Source organism: Zootermopsis nevadensis, unplaced genomic scaffold, assembly GCF_977971745.1.
Source record: "Zootermopsis nevadensis isolate Lab colony 2312 unplaced genomic scaffold, Znev_1.0 Znev_ptg000061l, whole genome shotgun sequence".
Lineage (NCBI taxonomy): Eukaryota > Metazoa > Arthropoda > Insecta > Blattodea > Termopsidae > Zootermopsis > Zootermopsis nevadensis.
In genome coordinates, this window is record NW_028259192.1 from 10,064,193 (window position 1) to 10,083,826 (window position 19,634).

The window sequence follows — 19,634 nt, forward strand, 5'->3', positions numbered from 1 at the left end:
AAAGAATTAAAATAATCGCAGCTGACGCAACACATTGTGTCGTCTGACAATGCGTAGAGTTCTGTTATGTCTCATTATAGCCACTCTCAGTGCCTCGCTGTGTAAACGGTCTTGAGAGAAGCCCGACACTTAGAGAAATTTTCACTATATTGGAAGATGCTCTCAGGCTGACTGTAGCTACATTCTCTCAATGTCTAAACACCCTCCGATACTTCTCTCCATATACCCGACTTGAGACCAACTACCACTCACAACTCTCACCGTGTAAACGTAGCATTAGACAAGTCAGTAGGGTAGGGGGGCTACCACTGATGTGAAGATCACATTTGCAAGTGTGAATCCTCATGATGGCATGTTTTATTTTATGTCATTGCACTGTCAGTAGAGTTCATTATATGAGAAGCTAACACACAAAACATCTCTTTTGACCCAGATGCCATTTTGCAGTACTCTTGAATGTAGTTTGACAAAAGTGCCAGAATGCACAACAGTCTGTAATCTAGGCATCAAGTTGAAATTTTCTGAGTTAATCTTTCCAACTGGCATATGTTTCAGCTGTATCTTAAACTTACTTGTAAGTTTTGTGTCAACGTTATAATGTAGAATCTTTTAATATTAATGTTTGTAATTTACATGGTTGTTTTATAGTTAGGTAAATACAGCATGTTTCAAAAGTAGCTTTACAACTTGAGGGCGAGATATTGGTGAACTGATAGGAGAAACATATAATTTCAGAACATAGAAATGTAGTCAAACACTTCAAGTTTTATGTCCATCGGATTTTTATGGTTCAATGTGACTTCCATTTGTTATGCGGCAGACGTCCCATCTGTAGTCAATATCTTGCCACACGTGGTGTAGCATCTCTGGTGTCACTTCAGCAACTGCGGCGGTAATTCGAGTTCGGAGTTTGGCCACATTTGCAGGTAAGGGTGGCACGTACACTTGATCTTTAACAAATCCCCACAAGAAAAAATCTAAAGGTGTTAGATCTGGGGAACGAGGTGGCCATGCTATTGGTGCGGCCCGATCAATCCACCGACGTGGAAAACGGTTGTTGAGGTCTTCGTAACACTCGCCACACAGTCGCATGTGGAATCCCACTTTTCCGAGATGCACGTCTCGTTGACTTGTGTGGACTTTGAGCAGAGTTTTCCCTAATCTGTTCCATGGCGTCTTCAGAAACACGTGGCCTACCAGCTTTCTTGGTATGGCACACAGAACATCCAGTCTCAACAAAATTCCTGTGCCATGAGTAAATTGTAGGCCTACTGGGTGGTTTCTTGCGATACTGGTTGCGAAATTTCCTTCGAACTTGTTTAGCAGACTTTGTTTCTTTGAACCAAAACACACAACAAGCTCACTCCGCACCTGTGAAAGTAGCCATCTTGATCACACTGGCCAGAAGCATTCGCGGTGGCTGTTTTCGGTGCTACAGTTTATGTGCATGAAACTTGATGTGTTTGGCTAAATTTGTGCATTTAAAAGTATTGCGCACATCCTTTAAATAAATTTATATTCTCCTGCGAAGTTGTAAAGCTACTTTTGAAACATTTACATTAACATTTGTGAATTAAAGTATTCAAAATGGAAGACTGAGAAATTGGTCATCAAAATAACACAAAGACAATAAAAGAAGTGTTTCATTGACAATCCAACTAAATAACACTAACCAAGGATGTTAAAAGTGTCAATGTGGATCTAAAAACAAGTACAGAGTAAAGTACATAATGATAATCATATTTGTATTCATCTAATATTGTTAAGGTGATTAAATCAAAGAATATGAGGTGGGTAGGGCATGTAGCATGCTTTGGAAAATGAGAAATTATTATAAAATTGCTGTCAGGAAATCTCAAGGGAAAGGCCTTTTGGGAGACCTAGGTAGATATTGGAGGATATTAAGTGGATTTTAGAGAAACTGCATGAACCTGGGGACTGGGTTTGAGTAGCTGAGGACCACTGATGATGACCTCATGAGGTCGAAACGCATTTGTCACAAAGTGTTTTTTTAAAGTGTAAACAATTTTTGTTTGTATGCATAATATTCAACATGTAGGTTAAGAGAACAATGATTATGAACAAAGGAGGCTGTAAGTTGTGTTTGTGTGTATTCTATATATTGTGTGTAGAAACAGTTCAGATGAATGAATAATAAAAAAATAATATTGCTGTTACAGCAATGGGATGTTGTTAGTATTGAGGAAGAAGCAGATGAAGGACGGAGTATTCGCTCAGATATCAGAGTTCCATCTCAACCAAGTCTTCCACTTCAGTCATTACTCAATTCAGTGGTCCAGGTGATCAGTGCTGTGGCACCCCACACATTACCAAGGTTTGTGCATGGAATGACTTGTTTCAAGTTGAACTATTACTTTATAACATTTCTTGGAAAAAATAAATAATTTTGGACTGTTTTATTTACTTGTCAGGCAAGAATAAAGATGAAGATTTCTGTCTTCTGGGTCGTTGCGCTGTGTAATATAGTAGATGTTTATTACTACACGGTGCAACAACACAGAAGACAGAAATCTTCATTCTCACCGCTGTGAAAACCTCAAATCATACAAGATTAAGGATATTAAATAATGCAGAAAAAACATGTTATGGATTACATTCACACATATGTGCATGTACATACAAATATACATAGATTGTATTTCCACTTACTTTCATATTTTTGTTTTTGTTGTCAGTAACCTACTTCAGTTATCACATCGTCATTTAAGACATTTGATGACTTCTCATTATGGCTGCGTTCTGATAAATGCAAATTGTAGGACTGCAGACTGTCATAACACCTACATGATATATCAAGCCAGTGTTGTGCTTAAAATCACTTGACAGCATTTTGGGAGTTCTGGGCAGAGCTATAAAATCAAAAATCAAAGGCAATATGGTAAATGGATCTTTCTTCTATGGTTTTCTTGCTCCTTGTGGAAGCAAAGAATAATCTTCTAGGTTCCTCTGGGCTGTCAAGGATAACCTAGCTCTTAAAACCACCAGGTGTTTTTAGCATCTCTGTGAATGTGTGAAGGTTTTTATTGAATGAACTGGTCATTCCATTGAAAGAAGGGTCAAGGAACATCATTATCATATCTGGCTCTATGATCTGGATGTCAGCTGTGATTGAACTTAGTGTGTGCATGAGACACTGTATCCTGTTGAATGACGTTAGTATCCTGGCCAATCTAGATGAATGGACATTGATCATGAGGGATCATTAGGGAAGTGTCGGAGATCAAACTTCATTCAAACATCAATGTAGACGACGAATTTTTGAGCAGAGCTACATACAAACCCTGAAGTAATAGGCAAAGAAAATTCTCTGCAAGAACAAGACTTCATCTTGATCCTACCTTCCCGTGCGTTGGCCACTTTTTCATTTTCCTGTTGCAGTATTTCTTCCTGATGCTCTTTTCTGTTGACCCATTCATGGTTCCATTTCCCCTTTTCATCCTTTGGCGCTGATTTGCTGGTCCGTTTGGCCTGATTTATCTCCTATTTTGTTATAGTCCATCTACTCTGTAATACTTCTCACTTTGGCCCTGATGATAGAGGCAGTATGTACCTCTGTAATACTAGCACACAGCCAAAGTACTGAACAGTACAGCCATCTAGATCACTTGTAAGTAATAACAAAGCTTTCAGTTTTACATGAACCACTTATCTGAAGACAGGAGTAGAGCCAACTGAAAAGTTACGTAATCTCATGTACCTCAGGCAATGGACAATGTCCAACGTAATATTCACACAATGAAGCAACCATTGTTACAGACATTTAGAGAATCAGGGAAGAAAAGTGAAAGAACTGGATATGAAATTATCATATTAATATCTGTTACAGAAAGATCCATCAGGACTTGGTAGAATGCCTAGTTGACAACATGTTGACACACTATGATGAAATTAGCAACAATACTGCCATCTCTCAGACACAGGCCTTGCAGCTGCTGCTGGATGTCAAATATCTCACAATGCTGCTTGTTCCACGAGACAACAAGGTGAGGGTAATGCTCAGTTCTTGTCAAGTCTTGCATAAAAAAATGTTTCTAGGTTATGTAATGGTGACCTTATGTGTGGCACAGTCATCACTGTAGAAATTTTAAATACGTTTTTGCTGTTTGTGCCGCATGCATTAGACTTTCACGATGTTTAGCATGTGAGCTGTGTGTGATTTATAAAAAGTAATCGTACAATAACATTGTCAGTTTATATCTGTTCAGTTAATGATTGAACAGGAACAAATTAAATACATGTGTTAGCTTTGGAATTTTCCACAAAATGCCATGAAATGTTGATACAGCAGACTGTAGACTGGTGCTCGAATCATTGAAATCATTTTAATAGTTTCAAAAATGGCCATTAATTTATCTTTTTTCTTCAGGATGTAAATAACACTTTGAAAAGAAAAGATGAATTTATGTTCTTGAAATTTACATCTTACTGCAGTTTACATAATTTATTTTGATTCCATTGATTCTCCTGTTCTGATCTTTTTAATTCTTGCCATAAGTGCCATAAGAAATTAAATTTTAAGTGGTTACATCTATTTATGTTACCTGTTCTTATGAAATTTTATTATTTTCTGCTGTAAATTCCAGTTTACATAGAATGCAAGCCCCTTTACTATCATACAGGGTGGCGCACGAAATGTCATACCATTTGTTTTACATATAACACATTTTTATTTTTATTTTTACAAAAGTAGTACAAAACTGGTATAGAATTAATCACTATAGCCTGGAAAATTGTTCCTAATGAATAATGTGTTCAATATGACCGCCGTTTTGCCTCACAACCTCTTGCAAACGAACCCTTGTGTTCATCACCACTTTTCGACACAGGTCTTCAGATAGCGCACGGCACAACTGCACTATGCGGGCTCTGAACTGCACTACATTTTCTGGCCTCCTTTGGTACACTTTCTCTTTGAAGAAACCCAAAAGAAGAAATCACACGGATTAATGTCCGAGCTATGAGGCGGCCACATTTTGCCGCCCTCATGATGTTCAGGAAACCGATGCGACATCACACGAAGATTAAACGTCTCGTGTAGGAAATCAAGAACCACGTTCGCAGTGTGTGGACGGGCTCCATCCTGCATGAACCACTGTGTTTGCATAGGGAGACCTGTTGCCAAGAGATGGGGGATAAAACTGTTTTCCAACATGTCTTTGTATCGATCTTTGTTAACGGTTTCATCGAAGAAAAATGGACCAATGATTCCGTGACTCGAAATTGCGGCCCATACATTATTTCCTCATAACTTTCTTTCTTGTGCAGTATATGAGGATGTTCCCTCGCCCAGAATCGAACGTTTTGTTTATTCACAACACCGTTCACATGAAAGTAGGCCTCGTCTGTAAACCACATGATGTGAAGTACGGCCTCTTCCTCCATTGCCCACAATGCAAAATGTGGCCGCCTCATAGCCCGGACATTAATCTGTGTGATTTCTTCTTGTTGGGTTTCTTCAAAGAGAAAGTGTACCAAAGGAGGCCAGAAAATGTAGTGCAGTTCAGAGCCCGCATAGTGCAGTTGTGCTGTGCGCTATCTGAAGACCTGTGTCGAAAAGTGGTGATGAACACAAGGGTTCGTTTGCAAGAGGTTGTGAGGCAAAACGGCGGTCATATTGAACACATTATTCATTAGGAACAATTTTCCAGGCTATAGTGATTAATTCTATACCAGTTTTGTACTACTTTTGTAAAAATAAAAATAAAAATGTGTTATATGTAAAACAAATGGTATGACATTTCGTGCGCCACTCTGTATTATGCCGTATTGGTCGAAATCCTGATTAATGCCTTCCTTTTTGTAATATGGATGTCTGTCACATGTTAAATTTCCATATCAGTGGAACTGGTTGTTGGTTGCTCTTTTATGGCGAATAAGTTGTTACAGACAGATGTAGGAATTAACTGGATGTTTGTTGTAAACATAAATTGACGAATACAGTAGGGCACTGCTTATACGGCGGGTTAGGGACCAGACCCCCGCCGTAAAGCGAAAATCGCCGAAAAGCGGATCTTTGCCTTATTTCACTTGCAAATGCATATCAAAGCCTAATAAGATGTTACACTATCATATAGTAAGTGCACAATAGCGCTAGGCTTAAGAAAACGATATGAAATTAAAATGAATATCAGTAATACACACATTGTCCTCAGCTTATAGTGATTGGTGAATATAAATTTGAAAATTGATATGCTTATAGTAGGAAGGATGAAGGAGATGGCGCATCTTCATCATCTGACTCTTCAACGAATCTTATTCGTTTTGGTGATAGTTCGGAAGCTATAGACATGCCTTGTTCACGAAGTTTAATCATCTCTAACTTGGCATTTAAAGTAAGAGGCTTACGACTCCTCTTTTTATCGCTACTACCCTTAGACGCCATTGTAATTACACTGTAGTAACACAAAAATATTATATAAATATACAGTTTGTAATAACTGAAAAATTGCCAGAAATACAGAGACACGGAGCGCACAAAAGCTGTAAACAGACTGAATCAGCGATGAGAAAATGGCACCGGACGCACTTCTCTGACTCAGCTGTTGAGCGCCGTATTAGCGGTCGCCATAAAGCGGAGCGCCGAAAAGCGGGGCCCTACTGTATGCAGTAAGACTATTGTAGCTGTTTTTGTTATGTGAGATTTAAGGCTCTCACAGCAACAATTAAAGATGGCTGGCTGCCTGCTGTGATGCTGCAGTGTGAAGTCTGTTTAATAATCTGATGGAGGCAGTTAGCTCCTCTTAAATGTCTACCAGTATTTACCGGTCTACTTGGTGGAACATCCCAGAAAACAACAATCTTTTTTTTATGTTCAGTTGAGACTTTGTCTGTGTGGAACAGTGGCCACTAATGGGCCCACTGGCTATCTGCCAGATAGTACATGAGTGAATATATTCTGAGACAGTTAAAAACTGTAGAAACAGTCAGGATTTGGTATTTACAATATATGCTGCAGGACTCTGTTGGAGTATAGGCAGTATATAGGCAATGAACTCTGTTATTGATGTATGTTTCTTGTATATACTTTTTTTTCAGTGAATAATAGTTGTATGGAAATTTTAATACATAATTTCTATGTACTTGTATTTACTTAGTATGCGAATGTAAATATGTTTTTTCTGATATTTTTAACACAGGTGTTGTTGGGAAAGTCACAAGTGTTAAGTGACAAGTTTGAAGATAAAATTGATCCGTTTGACTTGGATGTTTTCTGTCCGTACATTCAGAACAATATTAAGAAGAGCGTTCAGAGGACTCAGGTAAGTTAACACTCTCCATCTAGCAGTAGTGTTATTACAAAAAGATTTGTCTTGCAAAGTTATCAGTGGCGGCAGTCTCGCTGTTTTAAAATCCACAGAGATTTTGCAGTGTCATTGTGAGCGATTTATAGATTTATACCTCCATACTTCTAATTTTATTGGCTATGGCCATAGTTCATCAATAGCATAATGAGTTTTGACATTAACCATTGCTACTAATTGTATTGGTATTTTAACTCATAAGCAGCATATTCAAATTTAATTTAACTTGTACTGCTATTGAGATCAAGACAAAACACTAGAATATTTTTATGATATTCATCATCGCGTTTCATATAGCTCAGACTCGTCGTATCATTCCTCTTATTCAGAAGACAGGGTTTGAGCATTGTTTTTCTGACATCATAATTTTCTTCATTTCATGTAGACATAAATTTCAATAATTACTTACAATAATATAATCATAATTAAATTCACAATAATCCTTCTGCTTGATGCAAGAGTTACTTATGTCATAAATGAAAAATAGCAACATAATATATAAAATTATGCATGAACATTTCTTTCTGTTTAAAGACAATAATGGCTTGCCTTTCAAAAAGTTAATTTGCAAGACAGAACATTAAACTGTGCCTGTCCTACATTATTCTGGATTTTACTCTCTGCTGCTTTAAAACAGGGTTTGTTAGGTGTGCTGATAGCTTGGCCAGAGAAGTTTGCAGTCATGTCTGGGTTGCGAGCAACCAGCAGCAGTACAGTCGAGGACCCAAGTGTGCTCTCCCTTTGCACGAATGCTCCCTGGTTCTCTCTTCTGCCAGTCACAGGGCCCCCTGGCACTCGCATTATAAGTGGCATTCCTCAGATCCACTCAGACAAACCTCAGGTAACCACGTCATAGCACAGCTCTTGCAGCCTATAGGTAAGTTAGACTAGTGAAATGCGTGCCATTCAGAAGATTATTTAAACTTTCTGTTATGTTCACTATTTCACTGCTGTGGCATCTTCCCCAGTTCTTAATTATTTTCAGTGATTTTTTTAATGTCGTAGCAATTACCCACCACCACTGTAACTAAAACTATCATGAGAGTGTTATATTCTTGCAAAGTATTCTACGTTATTTTTAAGAAAGAAATTGCTTCTTTTATGTATCCTGTAGTATAACATGCAGATGAATATAGCCCATGCTTCTGTATTACTCTGTGGCCAAAGTATGAAGTGATACAGTTTGAACATTTCCCAAAATTTGCAGCAGCACACAATAAGAGCACAAAATCTGCTGTCTATACATACACAGGGTATGAGTACATTCAGTCCTGGCAATAAAGAGTTTAAAAAAGTAAAGTGATGTTCTCAAGAGAATTTGTAGATTATAAGATTTTAACAGCATGACTCGCTCTACAGCTCGACAGATGTGTAGCAGAATTTCCCCTTTAAATGAGATTTAATGTTTTCACAGCAGTAAAAATGTGGTAGTGCTCGTCTGAGTTGTAATGCCTTATAATCTTGTAGGTGGTTAGGGAAGACAAGTTCAAAATATTTAATGATATGGCAGCGTAGAAATAGAAAGGAAAGCCACAAAGTATAGGCAATTTTAGTTTACCTCAGAAGTGATGTTGAGAGTCCTGAAAACGTGTATATGAAAAATATGAACATCTGTCGTTTGCATCTGATTGAATTTTATTGTCTTTTGATTAGTGATAATACTGTGGCATATTTAATATGACTGCTACATTGGTATAATACACCAAAGAATAAAAGCGATCTTTGATCTAAATTTAAACGAAAGGGCATGAAGACTAGTTAAACCTACTGAAAAATGACTGTTCAGTATCGTAAGTACTGTATGACCTAGAGGAATGGGTCGAAAGACTCAACAGCAGAACTGTTGTTGATACTTGTTTTGGGTATGAGCCGGGATAGCTCAGTCAGTATAGTGACTAGCTATGGGCTGGATGATCGGGGTTCAATCCCCAATGGGGGCAGAGGATTTTTCCTCTGCATCCAGACCGGCTCTGGGGCCCACCCAGCCTCCTCTACAATGGGTACCGGGGTCCTTTCCCGGGGGTAAAGCCGGCCGGGGCATGATGCTGATCACTCACCCCCATCTAGTGCCAAGGTCAAGAAAGAGAGGAGCTATACCTCCACTCACCCCAAGCGCCTGTGTGGCACGTAGTGGGACAGACTTTACTTTTTACTTGTTTTGGGTAGCCATTGTCTGAAACATATATTGAGGTAAGGAACAAATCGATCAGCGTATCTGAGGCAACTGAAAAAGAGCCTTTTATGAAATTGGATTGGAAATAAGCGTTACTCATGGATAGATGCAGTGCATGGGCATGGCATTTCAATCTCATGGAATCTTGAAACTTGTTGGCCACTGGTCCAGACATGTTGAAACAGGGTATTAACATTTTAATAATAATATACACATAAGTACTGTGATTATTTTGACATCATTTAAAATAAAATTGACCTAAATTTTTTAGTTGCCTGTATTTTCCTCATTGTTAATCTTGTATCACATAGTATGTCACATTCAGCAATAGACGATGTAAACTACCACATTGCTTTTTTACGAACATACGAAGGACAGACACTTTCGTTACATTGTTTTGGGTATCTCAGATATACATTGCCATTTTATTTTATTGCAGTTATTTGCCCTGTGATGATCTCTGTGAAATGTGTACGTATTAAAGTGTGCTGTGTTTTGTTAGAAAGGGAACTAACGAATTATAATGTGGTGTATAAATGACAGGATAGAGCATTCCCCAAAATTAAATGTTATTAATACATATAATGAGAAACAGAATTTATTTTATTCAAAATGGACTGTGCTGGGATGGCATTGCTCTGCAGAGTTCTGTCCTGTCTTATACCATGAATTACGTTAATCACTTAATTGTTTTAGATTAATTACCTGTTAATTAAAAATAATAGTGATAGTGGCATGTTCTAGTAGTACTCACATAATGTAACACTGCATTGTTTTTGGAATTTGTTCATTAATTAAAGAGTCTGTTTTTTGTTGAAGAGGCCTGTTACAAATCCTACACAGATTTATCTATTTGCTTGGTGTTTGTAATTTAATTTATTCAAATAAAGTTTATATGAAAACAAAAACGTATTGGACCCATGGCTTGCATGTTATTTATGGTAAAATACATTTTGCAATGCAATCTAATTTATGGCGTGCCTGTCCATGTAGGTTATAATTTTGTCTCTTGCTGGAAAGCAAGGAATAGTTTGAATGAGACTCTGTGTCTGAGTACAAACAGTAAATGGGTGATACATGATATATATTTACAGAAGTGTACCATACATGGCTACTGAAATGGCATTGTGTCACATCCAGCACAAAGTGGCATGGAAATATTTTTAAAAATTTAAATTATATACCCTTTAATGAATCCATTTTAATTCAGGGCTACATGTATCAGTTTGGAAACCACTGCTGTGGGTCTAAAACAAATTAATAAATTATAAAACCACATATTTTTATACCCATGAAGTTAAATGAGGTATTTTTCTGTGTTCCTGATATCACTTATTTCATGTGCATCTGTAGCGCAAGAAATCGAGTCCAAAACCAAAAACTGACCAGACTCCTGGCGAACTGATGAGGTCAGGGGCAGCAGCTTTCTTTGGTGCAATGAGCTCGGACTGGTTCTCATCCAGCTAGATTCTCGGTGCTGTCCAGGTGAATGCAGCTGCTGTGGCTGTGAAGAACAGTAATTTCTAGTAAATCTTTGTAGGACATATTCATTGATACTGGCCATTGCTATTAATAAGAAAATTGTTTGCCAAAGCTTTACAATTTTGTATTCTGTATTCATGAGCGAACATAACATGGAATTATTCAGCCTGTCGGTACATTCTCATTCACTAGGTCGTCACTGTAGCAGTTTGAAAGTTTAAATTTAATGTTAAACATATCTTTTACAGGAATTGAAAAATTCTTCAGTTATGATTTGTGGACCTGAGAGCAAAATGCTTTATTACCACATGAAAAAACCGTCAAGAATTTTAGTGACGTGACAGTCATGGGGCGGAACATCCAAAGAGTGATGCATCCAGCTTCCGTTCTGTAGTAAGTCTTAGCCAAGACGTACAACTGTTCTGTTGTACTTTGTGGTTTTCGTCAGTATTAGCAGAGGAGTACCTTGAAACGGCGCATGGCGTCAACTTCCTAAAAATCATTTCCAATTCACTCGTCATCCTTTAATTTCAATAACTGCCAGAGTTGGTATGTCATAATAAAATAACCTATAAACTAATTACACACTTAATAATTATGTTGCGGATGGTGTATGTATAGACTTGTTACACTAAGCATCCATTAGAGCAGTGGTATTCAACCTTTTTTGTTCGCGTACCCCCAGATATATGTTCCCTTCAACTTTGTACCCCCAAAATTGTTGGTGTATAATTCAAGTTATACATAGTATATAATCTACATCCGTAATAAATTAAATAAATTACATTACTGATTATTCAGTGTTTATCATAATTTTTTTTTTTAAAAAAATTTCACGTACCTCCTAAGATGTCTTCGCGTACTTGAGGTTGAATACCACTGCATTAGAGTGACCGTGGTAAAACCTAGTGACAAAACATGCTGTTATCTGGAGACAGCAGATTGTTCATGAAATTCAGTCTGATCAATTACAGACATAATAAATTATAAATAACTTCAAAAAGTTATGTAAGACTTGAGGTTCTCACAGCGGTGAGTATGAAGATTTCTGTCTTCTGGATTATTGCGCTGTGTAGTCTGGTCGATGTTAACCAACGTTTCAGAGGTCATACTGCCTCCGTCATCAGGGCGATGAATATTCGCCCTGATGACGGAGGCAGTATGACCTCTGAAACGTTGGTTAACATCGACCAGACTACACAGCGCAATAACCCAGAAGACAGAAATCTTCAAAAAGTTAATCCAAACTAGGGAAAATTGTGAATAAAAGGTGAAACAAAATTAAATTAAATTAAATCCGTGGCGTAACAGCTCCAGAGAGCCAAAGCCGACTAGCTGGCTGCTGGTCTCACGTTCACATGCCTAAGCAGAGGTGAACGATCATCCAACCAGATACTGGTAATAAAAAAATTGTTGATTTGTTGGTGTTGTGAAGACTGTTATTATTTTCATTCTATTATGTTTTATAAATTGTAAATAATTTTTCTTTGGTTTTATTTCTAGGTGACAATAATCACATAAATAAAAACACTTGGCATTTTCAATGATTATATTCGATTATTTATTGATTCACCTTGATTATTCTTTGAGATGCAATATCAAGTTGTTTTTCAGCTGCCTTTAGAATGAATAAAATTAATCAACTATCCAAAGCTATTTTGCGTCATTAGGTAATACATTTGACTGCTTAGTATAAGAAACGCGTCTTAACTAATGAATCATTACATTTTTTGAACAGGAATTAGTTGAAATGGCCTAGTCACGTTACATCTACCGAAACAAATTATATGAGGAACGAGAGTTTCCTTGAATATTTGTTTTACGCAAAGAGGTCTTCACAGCTGTGACTTGCTGACTTCATGCTGATCTTCCCCCCTTGTTGGCATGGAACCAAGAACCGGAACTTATGGCAGAAGAATAAAATGCGATTTTTATGTATATATTAAAATCAATCTTTTAAGGAGAATAATTCTGAAAAGACAAAAGTTGTTTAATAAAACCATGAATGCAGGTTGTGAAGTATTCCAAAGGATAGTGAATATCATAACTTTTATTAATAGAAGTGGGTTTAGAAGGCGCTGACCATGAAGAGAGGACATCTTGGAAACACACATGGTCTTTGTCAATTTTGTGAGATAATGTCATTACTATTGGTTACCGTCTGTACTCGCGCAGTCATTCCAGAATAACTGGATGGATGGATCAAACTCGATATGATGGACCTCCACTAAAATTTGTCGAGGCTTTTTGATTCTGGTTCAGCTCGGCCCGTTGTAAGAGCTCGTACACGAGAACTTACTGGTCTTTTGCTTATGTCTACCTAACCTTCGAATCTTTTGACAGATTTTTATTAAGCTTTATTTCCTGTTCTTTGGTTGGACGTGTTTTACTATTTCAGACTTCCATTTACTTAGTTCCGTCTTCTGTATAAATAGGTAGATACGTACTATGCAAAAGAATAGGTGACAGTGGGAGGTTAGAAACGCTGATTATGGTGCATAATGAATAAGTGATGTTAACATATTAGTGATTTTGTTTAAATAAGTGATTATCCTATAGGATTGATCTAATTGATACTGTACCAACTTGCAACTTTTATTCGCGATACTTTTATCTCAGATTAACACTCCTACAGAATTTTGTATTTTCCTGTAATTGAAATTTTGAGTGAATGGAATTACCTACCACTCGTTTCGAATCTGATGTAGCCCTGGTGTGCGGAAAAATAAAAATTTTACCGCCATACTTAAGAAGACTGTAAAATTACGCCATTTCAGGTTACCAAAGTATCGATTTTTTAATAATATTGGATATTGTCAACAGACACGACCTTGTTGTGCTGCTTTTTAAAAAGCGTGTCCGGCCGCTAATGATAATGTAGGTGTATTATTTTTATTTTGCAAGTGTTGGTAATATGTAAGCAACCATGTTTAACATGTAGTGTGAACTACTTTATAAGCGCTTGAAAGACTTTTTCTTCAAAACGTATCTAGATATGTCCATCTTCTGGTTCAGTAATATGACCAAGAGCTGTAATCTAAAACCGATAGGATAACCCAAGTGCACGCTTAATATGTGCTTATTGCAATGACAGTGTGTACGCTCACATCTGCTTCAATCCACATCTATATGACGACCATAACCTATAGGCCTCTATGACCAAGCTTTGTTCATGTATGTCTCTTGTTAATTTCAGTCGTTCAGCAACAAAACAACATTCAGTTGTGGTTAATCCCCGAATCATTAGTCACCTTGATGATGCCAGGAAATAAACCAGACTTGAAACATTTCTTCATTTTCTGTCTTGGATGTAAGAAGGAACTTACATGTTCGATTGTTGAAAATGTCTTGAAGACGTCATTACTTCTTTGTGGTGAAAGTAATTCATTAGGGAAATATGTAGAATTAATTAGACCTTTTCAAGGCCGTTTCTTAATTAGTGTGGCAGTGCTCTAAGTTGTTCTGGGATAACAACGATGTAATTGCATTAATATACATTAGATAAATCATCACCTTTATACTTTCTTCTGTATAATTTCATTCTGAATAGTATTTCTGTTTTGGAGTAATAACTTCTCCAGGAATTTTATTAATCAAACGTGATTCCTGCAGTAATGTCGAAAATTGTTTCTGATAATTACTTTCCAGGTTACTGGGATCGCATGCATTGTAGGTCTTACGTCCAGTATTGCGGATTATCTCTACGTCACTGAATAGCATTTGTAGTATGAAGATGGCTGCCTCTAGGGATACAACGCCGTGTAGTCTGGTAGAAGTTACCGACATTTCAGAGGTCCTTGATGCCGCCATCATTGTACCAAACTACACGGTATAACATCTTCATACTCGCGGCCATGAGAACGTAAAATCTCACCAGCATTTCCGTTACTGGGATTTGTCCTGCGTTATTTAAATGAGAATAAGCCGATTTTAGGTTTGTAACAACTCTGATATCAGGTTGAGAGTTGACATCGAAAGTTGAATTTGACTGAACCCGGATCTTTTTATTTTGGAATTGGCTGTAAGCTGTGTGATTTGATGTGAGGAAATGTATGTCAGGTGCTGTTCTATTTCAAGTACAATTAGAACTTTGTTTGCTGGCACCTGTTTATGGCGTCAGATTGACGCAAGGTCTGCTAAGTGTGTGAGGCAACTTGCACACATCACTGACATGCTGATAGAGGACAGCCACGTAACAGCCAAGTCACGATCTCGCGGAATGTCGCAGTTTGTACAGAAGGAAAAATACGCGTCACTTCTTTTAGTTTAGCTTCTCGAAATAAACATGATCGGGAAAGTATACGGCAATGAAAGTATTATATTGTACAATGTATTCAGTAGGATTTTAGGCTTTCATGGCGGTGATTCCGAAGATGGCTGTCTTCTGGGTTCTAGCGCCATCATCAAGGCCATAGCCCTGATGATGGAGACAGCAAGGACCTCTGAGTCGTTGGTTAACTTACCAGACTACAGGTCACTACAACGCAGAAAACATCCATCTTTAGATGTTTATTTATTGCAGACAAAAGTCTCGGCTAGGTGCACCCTTTTTATCCGTCTTTGTAAGAAAATGTCTGTCTGGCAGGTTGTAACTTTCTGTGATGATGGTTCATTTTTAAAGTATAAACTAGTTTTACACTGTATGAAACAGTTTGTGTAGTATAAGCGTGTGTAAAAAAGGTTATTTGCAGTGTTGATCTTCTGGGTTGTAACGCCACGCAGACTTCTAGATAGATGAAAGATTTGAGGTTTTCACAGCGGTGAGTATGAAGATTTCTGTCTTCTGGGTTGTTGCGCTGTGTAGTATGGTCGATGTTTGCCAACGTTTCAGAGGTCATACTGCCTCCGTCATCAGGGCGATGAGGTTTTCACAGCGGTGAGTATGAAGATTTCTGTCTTCTGGGTTGTTGCGCTGTGTAGTATGGTCGATGTTTGCCAACGTTTCAGAGGTCATACTGCCTCCGTCATCAGGGCGATGAGGTTTTCACAGCGGTGAGCATGAAGATTTCTGTCCTCTGGGTTGTTGCGCTGTGTAGTCTGGTCGATGTTAACCAATGTTTCAGAGGTCATACTGCCTCCGTCATCAGGGCGATGAGTATGAATATTTCTGTCTTCTGGGTTGTTGCGCTGTGTAGTCTGGTTGATGTTTACCAACGTTTCAGAGGTCATACTGCCTCCATCATCAGGGCGATGAAGATTTCTGTCTTCTGGGTTGTTGCGCTGTGTAGTCTGGTCGATGTTTACCAACGTTTCAGAGGTCATACTGCCTCCATCATCAGGGCGATGAAGATTTCTATCTTCTGGATTGTTGCACTGTGCAGTCTGGTCGATGTTTACCAACGTTTCAGAGGTCATACTGCGATTCTTCGCCCTGATGACAGAGGCAGTATGACCTCTGAAACATTGGTAAACATCGACCATACTACACAGCGCAACAACCCAGAAGACAGAAATCTTCCAGATAGATGTCAACGTTTCGGAGGAACGTACTGCCTCCATCTTCAGACATTGCCTACAAGTCCGTACGACGTTACAACCCAAAAGATCAGCATCGATAACTTAAAATCTTACATGCTTAGTACACTTTAATTTACCACACCGCTTTATATTGGTCATTCTTTTGTGTGAGCAGTAATTATCTTTGTGGAGAAATCCCGATTATTATTACTTTTCTCATAATTTTTTCGGTGCGAGGTTGTAGTAAGAAGTCAATTAGAATCATCAGTAAGGTTATTTTATTTCGGCTGGTACGGGGATCCGGTATTTCCATTAACAACTCAGCTGTGCTATTACCTGTTTAGTGAGCAAAGCAAAGAACGCGTGTGCTCAGACTGACAAGTGAGTTGGCATTGCCCTTGGTGGCTGATCGAATGTAAAGTAGGCTTGCAAAGGAAAGTTCGCACAGAGAAGCATGAAGCCACCAAATCAATCACGTGCAGTCTGAGTGTTCTGTGACATTCTAGCCTCTTTATTCACCATTAGCACATCTGCCTTGTTATCCACCGAACCAAAAATATCGGCTTGGCCCAAGGACAACGGATGAAGTCTTCGCCTGCTTCAACTCGTGCGCTGTTGGCATACAAGAGTCATAAACAAGTAAATGGGTAAACTGTTAGAAACAATAAATTTAATATAAATCCAGGACTTGCAGATGAAGATGACTGTCTTATGGTTTGTTGCATTGTGCAGTTTGGTAGAAGTTTGTCGACATTTTAGAAGTGCCTGCTGCCTCTTTTGTCATGGCGATGAGCATCTGCATTTGTTTGTGAAATGGGAACAACCGATCTGACCTGAAATCTCACAAAGACGTAGAGATATTCTCAATTGAAAACAAATATTTCCAAACAAAAAGAACACTGAGATTTTAGGGTTTCACTGTGGTTGGTACGAATATGGCCGTCTTCTGAGAGTTTGTTTCCATTGTCGTCTGGTAGAAGTTTACCGACGTTTCAGAGGCGTTTTCTGTCTCAGTAATCAGCGTCAGTCGCCCTGATGATTGAGGCAGCAAGAGCCTATGAAATGCGTCTTATTATCCATGCACAGTGAACCATCGTTAACGCGGAGGATGCATTCCTCCAGAACTACGCGTTCTGTGAAACCGCGTTGGATGCACTTAATTTTGTATGGGATTAAGGGTGATACGGAAATGCTGCCCTGGCAAGTCAAAATTTATAAACTCGTAATTATACTCCAATGATGTTTGTGAACTGTGTAATATTCTAAAATATAATCGTAAAATTATGCATTAAAGTAAAACATAAACGGAAACGAAGATGGATGTCTTCTGGGCTGTAGCGCCACCCTGATGTCGGAGGCAACAAGGACCTGTGAGACGTTTGTAAACTTCTACCAGTCTACACGGCGCTACAACCCAGAAGTCAGCCATCTTCCTACTCACCGCCGTGAGAACCTCAAATCCTATAAACGTAAGGTTCGACTTTAAAATAAAATAATGACAGAATTTTTATTTTCTCATGTAGTCATAACTCTAAAATTTGTCTGCATTTTTATTACTTTTCCAGTTACGTTTTGATCCCATAATGCTGTTCATGGACTATCGACTGAGACCGCGGGTTACATGCATTTTACGTGACGGTGAGGGGGTGAAAGACACGGGAGGAACAAGTCATGGAATGACAGTCGAGCAAAATATTTACATTTTAACTTACATTGACTAAAACAGACAAATTTGGTTATATAAGTATATGCGCTAAAGCTAAATCGTCTTCAGCTCCTAAAACAGCACTGCATTTTTCGTATGCCGCTACAGCGTGTATGCAGACCGCGTATAATCGAATTTCCCGGGTTCAGAAAATAGAGACATATTTGTGCTACTGTGGCAACACTTAAACATATTAATTTGTATCCTAAATATCTTTCAACAAATCTAAAATAATTGTTTTAATTCTTCCTGTCCTGAGATTTCTATGAAGCGTCTGCATAGGATGATTAGGCAACCCGGTTTACACCGCTGTAAGAGAAAACACCTATACTCCACGGCGTAATCCGTGACTGCTTCGGGAATTATCGAGACTTTCTACAAGAATCAAAGATATAAAATTGTCGGAAATTTTTAATGGCGGGAAGAATTATCGAAAATCTGTGATGAATGGAAAAATCAGGAGAACAGACATTTCATTTTTATCAGTAAAATGTTAATAGGCCTACTATTTCATGAACTGCAAGACGTGATATTTTTAAAATTTTATAATTTTATTTGATCAATTCTAATATAGTAAAAGTAATTTTCTGGGCATGTATTATCATCCGTATTTTAGCTGTGACCTCAAAATCATACAGCAAAATAAATTTACTTTTATCCTGGTGATAAGCTGTCTGATAGAAAATTAATGCAGGTATGTATGTGCCAAATCCCCAATTGACTGGACTGGCGATGTTAAGAGTAAACAGCATAAAGGTAATCTAAAATCAGTGACAATTAACATAATTTTCATTCTCAATTTTACCTCTCCCAAAATTTCACTTTTTCCTTTGCCTCGTATACTTAGCAGGAATGAACACGTGGCAGGAGAACAACGCTGCCTGTCACTTAATTAATTGAGCAATGCAATTTATTTGTTTTATAATTAATTTATAGCTTATTTAACAATGCTCCCAAGAACTCAGACTGTACATAAATTAATTGATAATATGTTGGAAAGGATGTGGAAGAAAGCGGTCGTGGCCTATTTAAGACCCAGTCCTTAATCTTAATAAAACAGAATAAAAAGTATATTTGGACAATTGGAATGGATCAAGTGTCAAATTTGGGCTGTTAAGCAACGAGGTGCTTGTGATTAATCTATCAGGTCACTTGGTGGTGTTGGGGTAGTAAAATGGAGTAGGTTAGGTTAGGTCAGATGTAGAACTTACATGGGGGAGGAAAGAAATGCATACATAATTCGGTAGATAATATTCTATATTCTTTTATTCCATGAAACTTCACGTTATTTTATATTAATTACAATTTTAGACGATTTAAATTTCAAACTATATTTTCATATTGTTCACCATGCCTTTCTAATAGTTAATATTATACGCAATAAAATCATCCAAATTACAACATAAACATTTATTTGCATTATGTCGACATGTTTCGACCTATTTAAGGGGCCGTCATCAAGGACACGTTATCAGTGATTTGGTCAAATATCCGA

The 19,634-nt window shown here is 37.9% G+C and overlaps 1 protein-coding gene across 7 annotated transcripts in view; it reads left to right on the forward strand.

Annotated features, from left to right (window-relative positions):
- The window catches only part of Cog1 (conserved oligomeric Golgi complex subunit 1), a 28,144-nt gene extending 13,823 nt beyond the window's left edge, over window positions 1–14,321 (forward strand). For 3 of the 7 annotated variants that reach the window (XM_087340607.1, XM_022081217.2, XM_087340609.1), the window contains 5 exons: window positions 2,181–2,335; window positions 3,848–4,004; window positions 7,158–7,280; window positions 7,960–8,163; window positions 10,849–12,527. In XM_087340607.1, coding sequence (XP_087196733.1) covers window positions 2,181–2,335; window positions 3,848–4,004; window positions 7,158–7,280; window positions 7,960–8,163; window positions 10,849–10,962 — 753 coding nt within the window. In that variant the 3' untranslated portion in view covers window positions 10,963–12,527. Of the gene's footprint in view, window positions 1–2,180; window positions 2,336–3,847; window positions 4,005–7,157; window positions 7,281–7,959; window positions 8,164–9,934; window positions 9,967–10,848; window positions 12,528–12,715 lie in introns of those variants that run through there. The other 4 variants (XR_015532625.1, XR_015532626.1, XM_087340608.1 and 1 more) reach the window with 4 other exon arrangements.
- Window positions 14,322–19,634: the final 5,313 nt, after the last annotated feature.